This window comes from Syngnathoides biaculeatus, chromosome 8 (genome assembly GCF_019802595.1).
Source record: "Syngnathoides biaculeatus isolate LvHL_M chromosome 8, ASM1980259v1, whole genome shotgun sequence".
Taxonomy (NCBI): Eukaryota; Metazoa; Chordata; class Actinopteri; order Syngnathiformes; family Syngnathidae; genus Syngnathoides; species Syngnathoides biaculeatus.
In genome coordinates this window covers 6,522,233-6,540,628 of record NC_084647.1, presented here as the reverse complement: position 1 = coordinate 6,540,628, position 18,396 = coordinate 6,522,233, and the positions used below count along the sequence as shown (strand labels likewise).

At 43.4% G+C, this 18,396-nt stretch overlaps 1 protein-coding gene and 1 non-coding gene across 4 annotated transcripts; one reads left to right on the top strand and one right to left on the bottom strand.

The window, feature by feature from the left end:
- Positions 1-11: 11 nt before the first annotated feature.
- naalad2 (N-acetylated alpha-linked acidic dipeptidase 2) lies at positions 12-17,280 on the bottom strand. Of its 3 annotated transcripts, none has more exons than XM_061828503.1 (20): positions 16,750-17,280; positions 14,854-14,984; positions 14,588-14,774; positions 12,829-12,930; positions 12,601-12,726; positions 11,375-11,455; positions 9,382-9,487; positions 9,119-9,212; positions 8,942-9,037; positions 8,543-8,628; positions 7,069-7,188; positions 6,899-6,981; positions 5,593-5,656; positions 4,505-4,572; positions 4,308-4,399; positions 4,143-4,233; positions 3,111-3,375; positions 2,963-3,044; positions 2,714-2,806; positions 12-419 (listed from the first exon to the last, which is right to left on the bottom strand). In XM_061828503.1, exons 2-20 carry the CDS (start codon positions 14,904-14,906, stop codon positions 230-232), a joined length of 2,079 nt encoding a protein of 692 aa, XP_061684487.1. In that variant the 5' UTR covers positions 14,907-14,984; positions 16,750-17,280; the 3' UTR covers positions 12-229. The 3 variants fall into 3 exon arrangements, with proteins under 3 accessions (XP_061684487.1, XP_061684485.1, XP_061684486.1); XM_061828501.1 differs by having other exon boundaries at positions 14,854-14,962; XM_061828502.1 differs by lacking the exon at positions 16,750-17,280 and adding an exon at positions 15,644-15,819 and having other exon boundaries at positions 14,854-14,962.
- On the top strand, positions 16,467-16,538 carry trnad-guc (transfer RNA aspartic acid (anticodon GUC)). The gene has a single exon. It is a non-coding gene; the product is annotated as a tRNA-Asp (tRNA).
- Positions 17,281-18,396: the final 1,116 nt, after the last annotated feature.

The following is an 18,396-nucleotide window of genomic DNA, read 5'->3' as shown; positions in this document are numbered from 1 at the left end:
GCCCGACTCCGGATGTAAAGCTTCCACGGAGAAAGAATCACTATGACAAATGACGTTAGCTTCCCTGTGAGTTTGCTTGTGATATGCAGTACGGTAAGTAATTAGATAAATGGATATGACCATAACATCAAAAAATGAATTGACAAATGGCTACGATTGACAACATTTCCCTTTTGAATTTCAGAAACACGGTAACTGCTCGTTTCATCCCTTGCTACAAAGCGGTGTGTCACGCGGGCGGCGCGAGCGTGGCGGCGGCGGCGTGGACGGTGAACGCCGCGATGCTGATTTGTCGCTTGACTTCATTCCAGGCCTTGTCTTGGTTCGCCGAGTGCTCGACGTCAAATAATGCGTCGTAGACGCCGGGGAAAGACTCGCCGGCGTATTTATTGTGGCTGCTCGGAGCAAATATCACATGTCTGGAAAACAGGTGGGAATATTCTTCATATGAAGGCAAATATATACAGTCACTGAGAATTATTACACAAAGTCAATATTTCACTGCGCGAATCAGTTTTTTTTGTTAAATATGCGATTGTATACTTATTTGACAGTGGAACATTAATATATGATGGTCAAGCAGTATTGTGCTTTTAACGTAGTAATGAATTTTCTTGAATAGTTGCAGCATTTTTAATGCTGTCAGTTAATTGACCCCTCTGTGGATATTGCGCAATCCGCGTCACTGACCAATCAGAGGCCAGAGATCTGCATAAACCAAAGCCCGTTTTTGCTCCCGCCATTTTCTCAGAAAACATTGCATGGTCCAGTATAGGTTTAGTTAGCGTTTTATCGCGTATTTGGGTTATTTAACAAAAAATATGGTTAAGCGGTGTAGTCACGGACTTTGTAATAGTGACGACGGGTATCCTGAAAGGCGAGTTGGTGGACTTCGATTCGTACCCTTTGCAAAACCGAAGACCCGGTACGAAAAATGCCTTCGATGGATCAAACTTTGTGGAAGACCGCATCATCAACTAAATCCATCTAATATCAACCGGAACACATATGTTTTCACCAAGGTATGCCCTATATTTGATTTTCAATACATGTCTCGTATAAATGAATTCGAAGTTCTTCGCTAGCATAACACGGCTGCGTGTGAACGATTGACACACTTATTCTTTGTTGAGCGATATTTAGCGATGATCGGACTGCACAAACGTGTCGCTTTCTTGCTGGCTCGCGGCCAGAAGCTTAACCAGACTGTGTTTGCACGAAGATATGCCCTAAATTTGATTTTTAATCCACGTCTCGTATAAATGAATGAGACGTTCTCCGCTAGCATAACATTGCTACGTGTGAATGATTGACTGTCTCTCTCAGTTAAGAATGTATTGTATTTAGAATCTATAATATATCTTTGATTTGAATGAAATGAGAAGCATGGAGTCTGTCTCAGTTCAGAATGTATTGTATTGTATTTGCCATTTTTACTGTTTGTCTTACGTGAGCGCACGTGGCGTGACGTCACTTCAGGAGGCGTGGTTAAGTGCCCTGTACGGAGGGGTCAATTGCTGGGTTGTTCTTTCCCCAAATAGACACCTTGTTTTCCTCTCAGTACAAAAAGGTTTGCACCAAACGGCAGCGATACCAATATCAAATAAAACGTTTTCCCGAATGCAGTTAAGTCATCTGACAATGTTGATCTTTGTTTTTAAGCCAGTCAGATAGTCGCATTGTCTTAACCTCTGGCTTGACACGCTCCTCTTGCCGTATTGTCCCACAAGCAATGCCGGTTGCCAGTAGCGTGCGCTTGGAAAAGTTAATGTTACGAAGAAAATGGTCCTCAGATGCGCTTGGGGAACATGCGATTCTGATGAAAGTTACAAGAGGTCCGCTTGATACATTTTCCAAACCCTAAAACGGCAGTTGGCCAAGTGTCTACGATGGATTAAGGCTTAGGGAAGAGGGCACGTACAGCTAAATGTGGACAATAACGACAAACACAAGGCTGTGTGTTTGAAGGTAAGTGAGGGAGAAGTATCTGCTCTGAGTTTGATTGAAATATTATCAGTGCTTTATACATTGGAGGAGAAAAACTTTGTTAGCGTATCACTGACCTGCCGAATGAAGTGTGTCATGTTTTATGCCGAAGAGTCGGGTTAGTGAAACATAAATGCACGTTATCATGCATTTGAAATATATGTATATGTATTTGTCTATTTGTATCACTGGGTTCGATTATCAATTCACCCACTCAGTTCTAAAGATTAGAATGATATTACTCGTGATCGTTCCAAGTAAAAAGTACTCATCCTGCTTTACACGCGCAGTACGGTTCCACTATTTTATCCTGTTGGATTTCAATATGAAGTTTGCGAGGCATCAAACTTTTTTTGCATCGATCGTCAACGTTTCGGTGTAACTCTGACATTGCTTCTTGCTCCGTCCAATATCTTAATTCCGTGTACATATCTTTGCTTAAAATAGTTCAGACCTCTCTGTAGAACTCTCTTGGATAAGTCTGATGCATTTGGCAAAAAAACATACCCCAATATTATCTGCAATACGCGATAGAGAATCCACTTCAAACGTGTTCGGTTCAATCGCCGTTTTGTAAGGTTGTGGGACATGGCTAAGGGGGCGGAGCTTAAGATCACCACCGGAAAGGTCCGTTGTGTCTACCCCTCAACAGTTGATCCAGCCTCTTGTTACATTACAAACGAGTTCCACAACTAAGTGGCGCAACAGTTCAGTTTGTGTGTAATACCTGTAGAATGGTCTTCCAGGTAAGCCCAGTGGATCTATAAAGGCTCTCTCCAGATACATGAGCTGGTCGTTCATTGCGCGTACCTGGATTGGACTAACACATAAAAACGCAGACTCTAATTCTAAATGCAAATTGTGTCAGCCCACCTCATACTTAAATGGTCTTAATTACTCGGTAATGTCGACCCCAGTAGTCGCTGACATTTTGTGTTATGAAAAGTTTAAAAAAAAAAAAAAAACGTGTTCTTACTCTGCTCTGTTTACGGCTTGCAGTCGCTCGTGAAACTCCTTTGCTGCAACGGTGAAGTTCTCGACAGCGGAAAACATGGAGTCTGCAAAGAGGAAAGAAGATTATGAGTGACATACGATGCAAGCAATGTTTTTTGGTTGTGACTTACCAAATGACACCTCATACGTCTTCATCTCCTGCGGGTGCGTTTGTGCCATCGCCGCGATGCTGCGCGCGTACTTGTCGAGGGCGATGGCGTACTGGTTGGCATCGAGAGGGATGATCTGGGAATCCGCCAGGAGGAAGACCAGGCCGCCTCTTACTTGAGCCACAGTCCGAAGCCGCGCGAAGGAAGGGTCGTAAAACCGCTCCACAACTTCGAAGGTTTCGTACACGGTGTGATAGACCGGATAACTGCTGTATCCCTCGGTTTTCTACACCAGCACAAATAAACGGGACACTTTCAACCTTAGCCCTACACTTACTGGACTATCCGCCGGCCGTAGCCGAGCAACGACCGTTGAATTTCATTGGAGGCGTACGAGCCGAAATTCAAACTCTGAGCTTCACAATTGGGAGAAAGGCATGTGGCTAACCACTAGGTCACCATGCTCACAACACCGATGCTTCACATATTTGACATAAGATGAGGAGTTCACCATGCACTCTGTGATGGATAAAAAAAAAAAAATGGTAGAAAAAGACCAAAGTCTTACGAAAGTCTCGACTCGTAAACGAAAGATTCAGGTTACAAAAATCCTCCCCAGAATCCCCGCGCACTTCAGTCAGATCATCTGACGACGACCCCCCCCCCCTTTCTTTCTGAAAATCCATCCATCCATCCCTTTTCTTTGTCGCTTATCCTCACGAGGATCGCGGGGAGTGCTGGAGCATATCCCAACACCCGCACTCACAATCACACCTTGGGGCAATTTAGAGTCTCCAATTAATGTTCCATGTTTTTGGAATGTGGGAGATAACCCACGCAGGCAAGGGGGGAACAAGCAAACGCCACACAGGCGGGTCCAGGACAGAACCAGGGACCTCAGAAGTGTGAGGCCAACGCTTTACCAGCTGAGCCACCGTGCCGCCTCTTGAGTACAAATGCCGTATTTTCCACCTAAGCATGAAATTTAAATGCATAGTTTTATACCACAAATACTGCATGTACGCAGGAACTCCAGCATAGTAATGACATTACCCAGTTCTTGGTGTATCTTGCTCTGCCCGCTGCAATTCCCAGACGGACAAAATAAGCCTCAAAATCACTTCCCGAGCCCAGTTTTCTGATCCTGCAAAACATCATTGGAACATGCGAGCCGTCGTGTTTCCTTGTCGATGCGTTGGGGAGTTTTCCGCAACCTGCCTGGGCGCATCGCGGTCATTTGTCCAGTTGTCTCTCTTATGCCAACTTTCATACAAAGACAGTCCTTCCTCTTCTTTCTCTGGACTGGCGAGCTGCAGCACACGTACAAAAAAAAAAACCCCAAAAAAACAGAACGCGCCCTTAACCAAACAAATACAGAGCATCAATCCGGTTGCGTTTTGTGTGTTTACGTTTACCTGTTTTGTGAGGTCATACACGAGGGTGTGCAGAGATGGTGTGCAGTCAACCCTGAGCGTGTACATACCTTGAAAAGACAAATACAAGCTGTCTTAAAAGACGTAGCTGTCATGTAAGTACTGTACGTCCACGTTTATCTTTCTCTACATTTTCCAATATCTTGTTACAGTCCTTGATAGTCACTTGCGCTTTATTGAAAATAGGGATTTTGTTTTTTTTTACAAATCCTCACAGTGACTTGATCTTCTTAAAAGACGTACTGTAATTTCCGTCCTATAAGCCGCGACTTTTGTCACACGCTTTCAACCCTGCGGTTTATGGGGTGATGCGGCTAATTTGTGCATTTTTTTCTAACGGCCGCAAGTGGGCACTTGAGCGCAACAGGTAAGAGTAGTAGATTTAAGCTAGCGTGTTACTGCCAAGTCTCAGTGATTTTTACCAGTATGTTTTTTTTCTTTTTTTTTTTTTTTTTAGTCGGCCCTGTTAGGACAGCGGCGTTAGCGTTAAACCGTCTGTCCTTGTAAATATCTCGTGTTTCAATGTGTTAGCGCTAGCGTTAGCGTAGCAGAACTACTGTTACACTCAGTGTACCGTCTCTCTTTGTAAATATCTCATGTTTCAATGTCTGTTTCAATGTCGGCACTTGCGGCTTTTACACAGATGCAGCTTACGTATGGACCAAATGGTATTTCCTTTACAAATATACTACGTGAGGCTTATAACCAGGTGCGCTCTGTAGGACGGGAATTACGGTAAGTGTCATTAGTGTCTGTCCGAACTTTGAAAGTGTTTTAACATTCGACTTTTGGGCTTGGTTTGGTCACTTGAGGTGCAAGTGTGAGGTCAAGCAAAAAAAAAAAACCAATATATATATATATATATATATATATATATTATATTATATTGCTGCCCCACACTTCCTGTATGTCTTCTTTTACTAGTTCTTATTGTACTTTTATGAGAATGATCACCCCCAAGACCTTATTTCAGTCTCTTTATTTCGGTACTCTTGTTTGTTGGTGGGGAGAAAAAAAAACCAATGTTCCACCTCCTATTTAGTCTTGAATATTTGTAGTACAGTACTCACCCTCTATGCCAGAGTCTGCATTGATGTAGGCCACTGCTCTTTCCTGAAGCACTTTGGCATTGTCCTGTTAAAGAATGCGGCGTGAACATTTGCACGTGTACACGTGCTCTCATGTTTGTCTATCTTAGCACTTTCCACCAAGGAGTAAAGTTCCGCCAGTTTAGGTTCACATGACATAAATGTTTCGTTTGTGTATTCAAGACCTAAAACATTTAGTGATTCATAGACTAGTGGCAGAGTTTCTAAAGCTGACTGGAATGCAGTGGAGAGACTTTAAAATTGGAGTTATATGCTCTGACCTCTTTGATCGGGTCAGAACCATTCTGAATTCCCTGCAGTTGTTTTATCCAGTCAGAAGACCATTACAATAGTCTCGATAAAAACATGGATGAGCTTCTTCTGGTCTGATTGACATAAAAATCTTCACTCTGAATCTATCAGAACACCATGGTTTTGGACTTGGTCTTTGGTTTTTCAAGATAGTGAGTCTCCGTATTCACTAAGAGCAATTCCCTTTTCTTTATTGCCAAAAACAGGTACTGCATCTGAGTTTTGTTGTGGTTTATTTGAAGAACATTTTGGCTCATCCAGTATTTGCTTCAGACAGCGGCACAACACCACAATTGAACTGTAGTCATCTGGAGGCACTGCTAAATATAACTGCGTGTGTGTATCATTTGCATAGCTATGGTAGTCTCACGTTCTGAGGAATTTGACCCATGAATGAGAGGGGCGGTGGGGGAAGTGTGAAACTCCAGGGAGAAGAGATAGCGAGGGTGGACGACTTCAAATACTTGGGGTCAACAATACAGATCGATGGTGAGTGTGGTAAGGAAGTGAAGAAAGTGGTCCGAGCGAGGTGGAACAGCTGACGGAAGGTGTCTGGTGTTCTGTGTGACAGAAGAGTCTCCGCTTGGATGAAGGGCAAAGTCTATAAAACTGGTGATGATGTACGGATTAGAGACGGTGCCACTGAAGAAACAACAGGAAGCAGAACTGGAGGTGGCAGAAATGAAGATGTTGAGGTTCTCCCTCAGAGTGAGCAGGTTGGATAGGATAAGAAATGAGCTCATTAGAGGGACACCCAAAGTTGGATGTTTTGGAGACGAGGTTGGAGAGAGCAGGCTTGGATGGTTTGGACATGTTCAGAGGCGAAAGAGTGAGTAAATCGGGAGGAGAACGGTACGGATGGAGCTACCAGGGAAGAGAGCGAGAGGAAGACCAAAGAAAAGGTTGATGGATGTTGTGAGGGAGGAATCACACAGTGGTACCAGTACTCGTTGGAAATACCACTCCTAAATTGTACCTCTGCCCATTCTGTTGAGCCCAGCAGTCCAAATTCCTCTGCATCCCAGCTGGCAAATATTATCGTTCTTCTCGGCCTCCAGCCTGCACAGAGAGACCCGCCATTTTCGCGGTGACTGATTGCTGCCACAATTTTTCACTCTAGTCCGAAGGCAGCAGTACAGTATTTACCTTTCCTGAGAAGCCGGCCAGCGCTACGGACAATTTCATGGACCAAAGCAGCTCCCGACATGGGATCTATTCCTCCAAAAACCCAGGCGTCCCGGTGTCCTCCCAGAATCACGTACCTGTCTAATCCAACACAAGTCACCGTCATAACAACTAGAAATAACATACCGTAATTTCCGACCTATAAGCCGCGACTTTTTTCACACGCTTTCAAACCTGCCGGTTTATGCGCTGATCCGGCTAATTTGTGCATTTTTTTTCGAACAGCCACAAGGGAGCACCCAAGCGGAAAAAGTAAGAGTGAGATCGGTGGAAAATATGTGACGAGGAAGTGACTTTTACCTGTATAATTTTTTGGGGTTTTTTTTTTTTTTGACCGGCCCTGTTACCACTGCGCTAATGTTACCGCTGTGCTAGCGTTTTGCTCCTGTCTTACCGCCGCGTGTCAGTGATTTTTACCGGTATGTTTTTTTTTTTTTTTTTTTTTTAAACCAACACTGTTAGCGCCGCGCTAGCTGTGTTACCACCTCGTCTCAGTGATTTGCTACCGTTTTGTTGCTATGTTAAGCTAAGCTAAGGTATTAAAACTTTGAAAACTCTTTCTGTGTACCATCTTTCTTTGTAAATCTCTTTTATTTCAACGTGCGGCTTTTAGACAGCTGCGGCCTATTTATGTACCAATTGGTATTTCCTTTAAAAATGTACTGTGTGAGGCTTATAATCAGGTGTGCTCTGTAGGCCGGAAATTAGTTTATTTAAAATGGATGGGTTTTTAATATGATCTTTCTTCATAGTTTGGCTTTCATGCACACATTCTGTCACATCCAGACGTCTGACACACCCCGAAGCTCACCGAACAGCGCAGACTGACTTCAAATCAGGTAAAACGAGTTTTCCCTGAGACTTGGCGGTAATATTGAAACCCGTGAAAAAGCAAAAGCACATTTTAAATTTGAAAATGCCCGATGAAGCGAATGCGGTGCGAAGTTGCCCATTCGTGGCGTGCACTCATACTTTGAAGAACTAGCAGATACTTTTTTATTCTGCATGAAAAAAAAAACAATAAATGTAGTTTAATCCGAATACTGTGCTTATGACTGAATCTAGATTTGGAGGTCCCCAATTACACACGAGAGAACGTGACTTTACATGACTAAATATGATTTTTTTTTTTACCCGCTAAGGGCCACCGCAAATCCAATGAGTCTAAATAGAAGCTTGAAAAAAAAAATTCGTGCATTTTTAATAATCTCAATGTATTACAGGTGAATCTTCAGATGTACCCAGATAGCTATTAAAAATCTGAAATAAATCAGGATGAGTGTGTGTGTGTGTTGGATGTGTTATAATAAATCCAAGGATGTTTCCATGTGTTTTGGAGCAAACATTTTTCAGAACATTTATTTTTTAATACGCAAGTTGTAAAGTTCTCGAGAAATCATCCAGATTGCAGGACCGCATGGTCGTATAACTGTACCTGGTTCTAGCGCTCCTCTTATCCTTCCAATGACGTTGTAGATCCTGGTCACCTGATTGTTGGTGTGGATGTTCATGCGGACAAACCTAGAACAGTCGCGTTTACAAGAAGAAGAACATTTTAGCAGCCAGGGAGGGCGAAACTCACTTGATACTTTCTTTGTTGCTATGGCTCCAACGATCACGTGGGAGTGTATGTTTCTCTCGAACGAGAGACACAAGCCCTCCATTGTGCACCGTTTGGCGACTTGCCACTTGCTCATTAACCAGAAGCCAAACCAAAAACAGCAACAACCCCCCCCCAAAGACAAACACATGGAGAGTTGGGTGGCGGACCGAGACTGCAGGGCAGTCCCTGGGGGGAAAGCAGGACACAAACCATAGTCACTGAAACACTCACTGGTTCTTGAAGTCATCCGTAAAACCCGGACCGATCCTGTAGGACACGTTTAAAGCTCCTTTCCAGTTGTTCGGGGGAATTTGTCCTCCCATGTTCCTGTGGAAGGAGTCACCGTAACAGCTGACGGTTAATTCATACGCGTGATCGACGCGAAGCCAAACGGGTAAAACGGCGTACTTGAGGAAGTGAAACGCATCGTGGTAGCCAATGGGATGCACAGGGATGCTGGGAAGACCCACTCCATCCTCAGGACGGGATCTGTAGGTGTATTCTACGAGATCACACGTTACAAGTACTTTACTGTGGTTAAGGTCTTCGAATCCAGTACATTTGAAGTTTGCTATTAGCATCCTCGATAAGTATGCAGTATAACATAACCCTCTTTTGATCAGTTAGCAGACTCAGTACTGTCCCATCTGATCCCAAATCTGTGCACAGACCTTTAGCCGGGTAGCCAGGCGTGAGAGAGTCTCCTGCGCCGTTCAGGTTCATGACATTTCCTCTCTGAGCTCCACCACCCGGAAGGTTCCAGCCTTCGGGGTATGGCTGCACGTCCCAATGACAGTCGTAGTCCAATAAGTTCATGCGCATCATTCGAAGGAGACATTGTATGATATTTTGTTCAATTTTCAAAACAGATTCCGGTCTTCTTTTCGCACATCTGTGGCGTGCTTTTGTTCCAATACCATAAGGGTCAAGAATTATAGCACATTTTCACTCTCTTTTTAAAATTAGCTTGTTTTGAAGGGATTTCTCAACCGCGCCCACTGAGAGTCTGGCTTTTTGTTTCCACGACGACAACGGAGGGGCTCGGACGTTGCAATCAGCGGATCGACTACTTGTTTTCAAGCTTCCCAGAGTTTGTTGAGAAAAGCAGTTAGTCTAGAGCGCCTACAGCGGACAAAGCGCCAAACATGAATGTATCCCCGACACCACATCAAGATTTTTTCTGCCCTTTAAAGTATATCAGGAGCTAAACCTGATCACGTTATTACCTGCAGTTAGTTTACCTTTTGTCTTTGACATGGTGGTGTTTCTCTTCAGCTGCTTGGAAATGACGGATTTTTGCCTACAAACCAGGTGTCGGGGCGTTGTGATTAAATTCGTCCAATTTTTTTAGGATCACGATTCAGGAAGTGAATGGTTCGCTCAGCTAACAAAAGATTTAGCTGCTGGTGCAATTTTTCACTTAATGGTTGGACAAGCTCACCACAGACCCAACTGGTTATACACAAGCCAAAATTATCCACAAATTTCACCTAGAAACATCTCTGAATTGGTAACTATAATCGAAATTTTTCTCTCGCTCAGGCATTCCAATGACCCCGGCTGGGAAACTGACAGCCAATCAGCTTTTGCCACGTCTGCAGTGCTTCCTGTTCTGACCCCGTTGCTTGTGGATACGGTTTCACCGAACAGAGAACGTCAACTAGCATTAGCATATCTAGCATTTTGTGGCCGATTTTTTTTTTTTTTTTTTTTTTTTTTTTTTTTGAAAAATAATTACAAACAAAAAAATAATTATATTACCGTAATTTATGGCCTACAAGCCGCGACTTTTTTCACATGCTTTCAACCCTGCAGTTTATGCGGTGATGCAGGTAATTTGTGCATTTTTTTTAACGGCCGTAAGGGGGCACTCGAGCGGAAAAGGTAAGAATGAGACCTGTGGAATATACAGCATGTGCCGAGGAAGTGACTTATACCGGCTCTGTCAGTGCTGCGCTAGCGTTAGCGCTGTGCTGGCATGTTGCTGCCGTGTTACTGGTGTGTCTCAGTGATATTTACTGGTAAGTTTTATTTTAACCGGCCCTGTTAGCGTTAGTGCTAGCGTGGCGCTAGCGTCAGCACCGTGCTAGCGCCAGGCTAGCGTTAAAGTCATTCTGTGTACCGTCTTTCTTTGTAAATTTCTCGTGTTTCAATGTGGGTTTCGATGTGGGCACTTGCAACTTTTACACAGCTGCGGCGTACGTATGTACCAAATGGTATTTCCTTTACAAATGTACTCGGTGAGGCTTGTAACCAGGTGCGCTCTGTGGGCCGGGAATTACGGTAATTAATTAATAATAATAATAATCATCAAATTACCCCACAGGAGGATAAAGAACGACAAATTTGGGGCATTTTCTCATTGTTGGCATCTTGATCTCGCTAGAAAGAATGTTCTGGAATGCTAAGCACTGGTGACATCACATCACGGGGCGGGGCCAAGGGCGTTTCTTCGTGTGTCTGGCTGTGAAAGTTGGCACATATCCAGAAATTGCGTGGATTTCAAAACTGTTGTTTAATTTCAATTTTTGATTCATAATTAATGTCCAAAATACATGTACTAATAATATTAGTTCAAATTGGAGGGTTTATTGTACATAGAAATTTTGGACAACGTTTTTTTGTGTAGCATTTATCTTGAATTGTAGTGTTTGGACAAATTACCTTGACTCCTTCGGCACAGTAATCAGCTGGATCGGAGAACAAAATAAGTCCCTTTGCGCCTGCCCGTATGGCATTCTTCACCTGATGTAGATGACAGAGAATAATGAAACATCTCCCAATTTTTTTTTTTTTTATTTTTTTTTTTTTTATACGTCCCATAAATCACAGGTGTCGAGCTCAAGGCCCGGGGGCCAGATGCGGCCCGCCACTTGACTTTACGTGGCCCGTGAAGGCCAATCACGTGTTTCGACTTCCATGATTTTTGTCAAAATGTGGAGCGAAATTTCAAATTGTCATGTCATAAATGATGACATGACAATGAGATATTTCAAGCATTTTTGTGCTAGCAAACGTCAACAATAGTTGAAAAAGCCACTACCCTTGTTCTGATTCCAAAACTAGTTGCAAAATTTTAATGCGTAAATATGATGGGTCAGTTCAAGATTTTCATGGTCATAATGGCCCTCTGACAGAAACCATAACTACAATGTGGTCCACGATAAAAGAGTTCGACACCCCTGCCATAAATGTTTCGAGCGGGCGGGTCTCCCTCATGATAAAGGGCGACGGCTAATCCGGCACCTTTTACTGGCGGACCAATAACGAGTCCCGGTTTTGTTAGTAGAACGAGCAGGGGGTGGAACTTGAGCGTGAAAATAAAAACGTTGACCTCCGTAAAGACTATAAAAGCATTTCTTATGCAAATTCGCGACATTGTTACGTAACAACGGGGCAACGCTCAAACTGCACATTTTTAACGTTCCCTATCCCGTTTAAAGGAAAATTCCGGTGGTTTTGCGTAACAATGTACCCAACAGGTCATGTAATATGTACGCTATCTTGACCACGTGATGTTAAATCCTCTCTCATTTAAGTGTTTTGAGAAGATTTTTATCGACAATTACGAATTTTCAGGTGCGGCCCCCCATTTTGGCGAGTCACACGACCTCCGTGGGCGGATGTGGCGCGTTACGTGCCGTTCCAAACCCTCCACTACACGGGACGCCATCGTGCCCAGCGCCGATTTCTCGGATTTATCCTCATCTGGTGAAGAAATAGCAGCATCGGTTGATCGGGAAGACGGAGGAATACTTCCATAAATAATGTAGAATATTCAGATGGTTCTTCGGACGGAATGACGCGGAGCATATCGCACGACCTACCGGATAGACCGTTACTCCAAACCACCGGAATTTTCCTTTCAGAACGAAGCGCGGATTGGCGACCTTATTGCCTCGGAATATCTTCCCGTATCTGACGATGACAATCTTGCCGGTCACGTTGATTCCCATCCGCCTCTCCAACTGGAAAAAGTCTTCGGTGCGGCCGTAGTTGACGTACACCAAGTCCCCCTTGGATAGAATAAGGGTGGAGTGGAACTTGTGACTGACTGCGCGCTTTATGTCGTATCGGCGTGGCAGCGTTAATTCTGGTTCTCGTCCGGGTGTATGGACCTGGGGTTGCCCCTTGGCGGAGTAGGCGCTGTAAGGCGGCACGATGTCGGGAACGTCTTCGTAACCCTCAGGAGTGGGCTCGGCCAAGGACGTGTTGAAGATCTCGGTGACAAAGCGCAAATAAGATGTTACTTTGCTTTAAGAAAGAGGGGAAAAAAAAAAAAAAAAAGAAAACAGAATAAGTAGTCTACGAGATGCATGTTCGATCTGGGGAAACTGGATTTTGAACTGGATGAGCGAGAGGGTCCGGCTAACATTTTCGGTTTTCCCCCAGCAAACTCATTCAACGGGTCATGCCGGAATGGAAATGGACCTTTCTGCAGTTCTACACATTTCATTGGTTTGAAATGCTCACCAAGGATGGAGACACCCGAAATTCGGAGGGAATTATGGGATGTAGTATCCTGCTTTACCCATCCATCGTTTTTCTTGGCTGCTTAACCTCACGAGGGTCACGGGAATGCTGGAGCCTATCCCAGCTGTCAACGGGCACGCGGCGGGGTACACCCTGAACTGCTCACCCAGTATATGCTCCCCTTGGGTCAAATTCTTCAAAACAAAAAGTGGCTTGGAAAATGGATGGATATTAATTGTTTTTGAAGATGAAAACACGTTTTCCATCCATTTTTCCCAGGTGCTTATCCTCACGAGGGTCACGGGAGTGCTGGAGCCTATCCCAGCTGTCAACGGGCAGGAGGCGGGGTAGACCCTGAACTGGTCGCCAGCCAATCGCAGGGCGCATGGAGACAAACGGCCGCACTCACAATCACACCTCGGGGCAATTTAGAGTGTCACTATTCATATTTATGCAATTTTATTTTTACAACAAGAAGGTGCAAGCCCAGGTCGAAGTTTATTTGATTACACAGCATGTCCGATTAATGTTGCGTGTTTTTGGGATGTGGGAGGAAACCGGAGTGCCCACCCGTAGAAAAGCCACGCAGGCACGGGGGAGAACATGCAAACTCCACACAGGTGGGGTCGGGATTGAACCCGGGATCTCAGAACTGTGAGGCCACCGTGGCGCCCTATCCCGATTTAGCATATTACAAATAGTGCGCCCTGTTTTTGGTTTTAGCAATGGAAAAAGGGCTGTAATATAAATTATAAATATTGACCATCTGGATGCTTTAAGAACATTGACGACAACCTGATCGGAATAAATATACTTTGACAAAATCGCATTATTTAATGAGCGCTTTTTTTTTCAGTCCCTCTTCAGAAAATGACGGACACCGTTAGCAATATTCGATATTGTGTGATGACATCACAGATTAATATGAAAGTGTGGCGTCTTTTTTTTTTTATGTTCAAAAGGAAGCGACCTTCATCTCTCCTTGACCTGATGACAATTTTCACAAAGGTTAAGCAAAGGACGTATTAAGGTGAGTACATCTCTCTTCCCAAAGACGCCCGGAGTTTATATAATTTTGCCATTATAATAGTGGATATAGATGCAAAACCATATATTTTTTGTCAGTGTCCAAATATTACTTGTATGACCACATTCTCATTAATCGGACCCTCTAAATTGCCCCTAGGTGTGATTGTGAGCACGACTGTTGTCTGTCTCCGTGTGCCCTGCGATTGGCCGGCAACCAGTTCTGGGCGTAACCCGCCTCCTGCCCGTTGACAGCTGGGATAGGCTCCAGCATTCCCCGTGAGCCTTGTGAGGATAAGCAGCTACGAAAATGGACGGATGTCCACATTCTTACACGTACTCCGGGTGTCTATATAGTGCAGGAACGCACGTTGTTACCTCGCGGCCTTGCGCATCGACGATTGCGATGTAATTGGGTCGCGACACGTTGGGGTAGGACAGCAGGACGTCGTACGGCACCATCTCCACCGAGTCCAGGCCAAACTCCCGCCACTCGTTCCGAACCTGTTCCGCGTACTTCAGGTTCTGCTCTGTTCCGGACAGGTGGGGGAGCCGTGTAAATTTCCTTCAAGAGATGGCGGAGAAGGCCATTAATCATATTTCTCTCGGCGTGATATCGGATACATCCACGCATGGCTTCTTACCTCAGGTGCTCTCCGATCTTACTCGGGAGGATTTCATCCAGAAACTCCCGCATGTACGGCCCGGAGGGACCGCTCGCGTCGTTTGGGTGAGTGGGTTTTGCAAACCAACCTGCGCGGTGGACACAATATGTCTGTAATGGCGGTCGGAAAATGCGGATTAGACGTATTATGTGCTTCAGGAATTAGCCTGTCCCTCAGGTCAAATTGAGAAATTTTGATATTTTGAAAATGCCCAGTTTTCTGAGGCACACAGCCCCCTTTAAAAAAAAAAGGACAAACCAACCCCCCCGAAATATCATGGAAAACTATTTTTTTGTAGCCAAGTACATTCAAAAAGTTTAACTTTCATAAATTACCGATTCCGGGCCCCACAATGCCAGCGGTTTCAAGAATTTGTTTAGATTTACATAATTTGGGCTTCCATTTTACATACCTTCATACATTCCATTTTTGTCCTGTTCCTGCGGTGTACACAATTTGTCTTTAATGGCAGTGGGGAAATGCGGCTCATACGTAGTTTGTACTTCAGGAATTAGCTTGTCCCTCCTCTAATTTTGCAGGACAAATCGAGAAGTTTTGATATTTTGAAAATGCCCAGTTTTCTTACGTACACACACATACACACAGCCCCTTTCAAAAAACAAAACAAAACTGAATATCATGAAAAAGTAATTTTTTTAAAAATACAATTACATTTAAAAAGTTTAAATTACAGATTCAGGGCCCCACAATGCCAACGGTTTCAAGAATTTGTTTATATTTACATAATTTGGGCTTCCATTTTACATACCTTCATACATTCCATTTTTGTCCTGTTCCTGTACACAATTTGTCTTTGATGGCAGTCGGGAAATGCGGATCATATGTACTTTGTGATTCAGCAATTAGCTTGTCCCTTCTCTTATTTTGAAGGTCAAATTGAGAAATTTTGATATTTTGAAAATCCCCAGTTTTCTTAGGCACACAGCCCCCTTAAAAAAAAAAAAAAAAAAAAAAAAACCCTGAAATATCATGGAAAACAATTTTTTTTTTAGCCAACTACATTCAAAAAGTTTAATTTTCATAAATTACCGATTCAGGGCCCACAATGTTATAATATTCTGTATTATTGTATATTGACTTAATTTGGGCTTCCATTTTACATACGTTCATACATTCCATTTTTGTCCTGTTCGGCTCTCTGATCAAGCAGAATAGAGAATTTGCGACGTTTTTTATTATTAGCATTTTTTTTTCAGAGCAATTTTGATGTGTCACAGTGAAGTTTTTAAGCTTCCGCTGTGGTTTCTCAATATTTTATCTGACCTTTAATTGAAAATCAGAGTTCATCAGTCGAACACAGCAGAATTGTTTAGCGTTCAGGAGAGACACAAAGACCAATAAAGCGCCGAGTGTAAATAATAAAAAAGTAATAAAAAGTAAATCCTTACATACACAACAAAATTCGAATATGCATGAAAAAATCTTTTTAACATGGCGGTGTCGAGCACAGCAAAATTTTTAGAGGGCAGAAGAGAGACAAAGACCCAACGCTAAGTACCACCAAAATAATAAAAAAATGAATCACATATTGGCGACTCTTTTTAAAACCGCCGTGCCCGTGTTCAGACATCTCCTCGTTAGTATAGTGGTAAGTATCCCCGCCTGTCACGCGGGAGACCGGGGTTCGATTCCCCGACGGGGAGTTGTTTTTATTTTTTTCCCCCTTCTTCCAATTTTCTTTCCTATTTTCTTAAAATATGATAGAGTACACACACACAAACAAACGCGTTCAGCAATTATGAAATGTATACGTGAGGAGACACTTATACAGATACATTTCTTCAAATAGCTTGAAATTGAGCAAAAGCATTTCATAAAACAAACAAACAAAAAAAAAGTGTTCTTGTGACTCACCTGCGATAAAACCCAAACAGAACAAAGTCGACACCGCCAAAATCCACTGGAAGCAGTGAACGCATCTGCTACTTTTTGGCATGTTTCGCCCGGACCCTGCACGGCGCTCAAAACTTCAGTCCCGACGAAGCGGCTCGGACGGTCGGACTCACAGGACGGTGACGAACCAAGTGGGACCGAGAAAATACCGCGACCGCTGCAAACGACACCCTTTTTTTTTTTTTTTTACATCGTATTTATAGTCCCGAGACCAGACAGAGACCACCACTACTCTCAGTACCGCTCGTTAAGGACCACCAGAGGGCGCCATTATTCCGTACTCTTTTTTTTTTTTTTTTTAACAGCGTCTGCAATCGAAATACAGCAAACTTGCATGCAATGATGATGGATCCCAACAATTTTGTCAATTTTTTTTTTTAATCCATACATACAAAAAGTGCTCATTCATCAGGACCAGAGATGTATCACAACGTGCACTAGAATCTACTGTATGTCGCTATCGCTGAAGCTTGTATTTCTCCCAGACTAAGATAACAGCCCTTGACCCGACCCAGCTGTGGAAGTGGAGGTGGTCTTTCATGTCGTGGACTGGAGCGTGAAAGGAGGAAGGGGAGCGGGGGGGGGGGGGCTCTGCGCTCGCAGGAATGTAGGGAGGGAAAAGGCCTCGGTCCGCAATCCCTTGTTAGTTTACTCTGTAGAGAACCACCTTGCAACCTGCCGCCGCGAAGGAATGATTATTTCATTTGGATGCCGTTGATATTGTACACATAATAGTGTGTGAAACCGCCTCGGCGATGTGGTTGGGCCAGCCGAGGGTCATTTGCAGTTTAGATGAGGGGTCGCGGGAAACCAAATTTGATCTCAAAGAGGCCCGGACCACTAAAATCATACCACGCTTATTACACTATAACGATTAACAACAATACATTGTTACATTTGTTATCATGCAAAACAAAACAGTGATGTCAAAACATTTCCTCCCTCCCAAAACAATCTTATCATAGTACTGTATTGTACTATAGAATAAATCAATTTTACAAAGACATAGCAACTGAATTGCTTTTCCTCTATCTGCATGAGCGTCATAATTATTCAAATTACCCGATGGAAATGTCCACAAAGCCACCTGAGCGCTTTTTCTATATCCTTGAAATGCAGCTTTCTTTGTGCTTTGTGCTAGCACACTTTGTCCTCACTGGTAAAAAAAAAAAAAAAAAAAAAATTCAAGAAAAGCAGCCATTTCTTAACGAGTAACTTTTTTTTCATGTACAAGTATCACGTTAAGATTAAAGCAATTTAATGTTACTGCTTTGCTGCCCTAGTAACACTACAAGTCTCAAATGAATGCTTTTTGAAAAACGGTAATTGAACATTTAATTGCAGCCAGCTCCGCGTTCTATAGGGACCGTCTCTGTCCTCACAAGTAGCAAAACAGCTACTAGGCCTTCATTAAGTAAAACAACAGCTACTATGGGCAACTGTCAGCTAGTCCAAAAGTTTAGCCTGAGTAAGAACGTGGATTTTTCAAACTAAACTAGTACGCTAAAGCAACTAGTCACTGATCTAAGAAATGAAAATAAAAAAAAGGACTGGATAGCACATACATATCAAGCGCTATGTCGATTGGTTGAAGACAGTTGGCCGCCA

What these genes read in the sequence shown, in the direction of transcription:
- naalad2 (XM_061828501.1), bottom strand. Translation starts at nt 16,831, where the DNA reads ATGCCAAAAAGTAGCAGATGCGTTCACTGCTTCCAGTGGATTTTGGCG. An exon ending in GATGCGTTTCACTTCCTCAA is followed by an intron (nt 9,038 to 9,118) that starts GTACGCCGTTTT and finishes CTCCTTCCACAG; the next exon opens with GAACATGGGAGGACAAATTC. An exon ending in TGCAGACTCTGGCATAGAGG is followed by an intron (nt 4,573 to 5,592) that starts GTGAGTACTGTA and finishes TGTCTTTTCAAG; the next exon opens with GTATGTACACGCTCAGGGTT.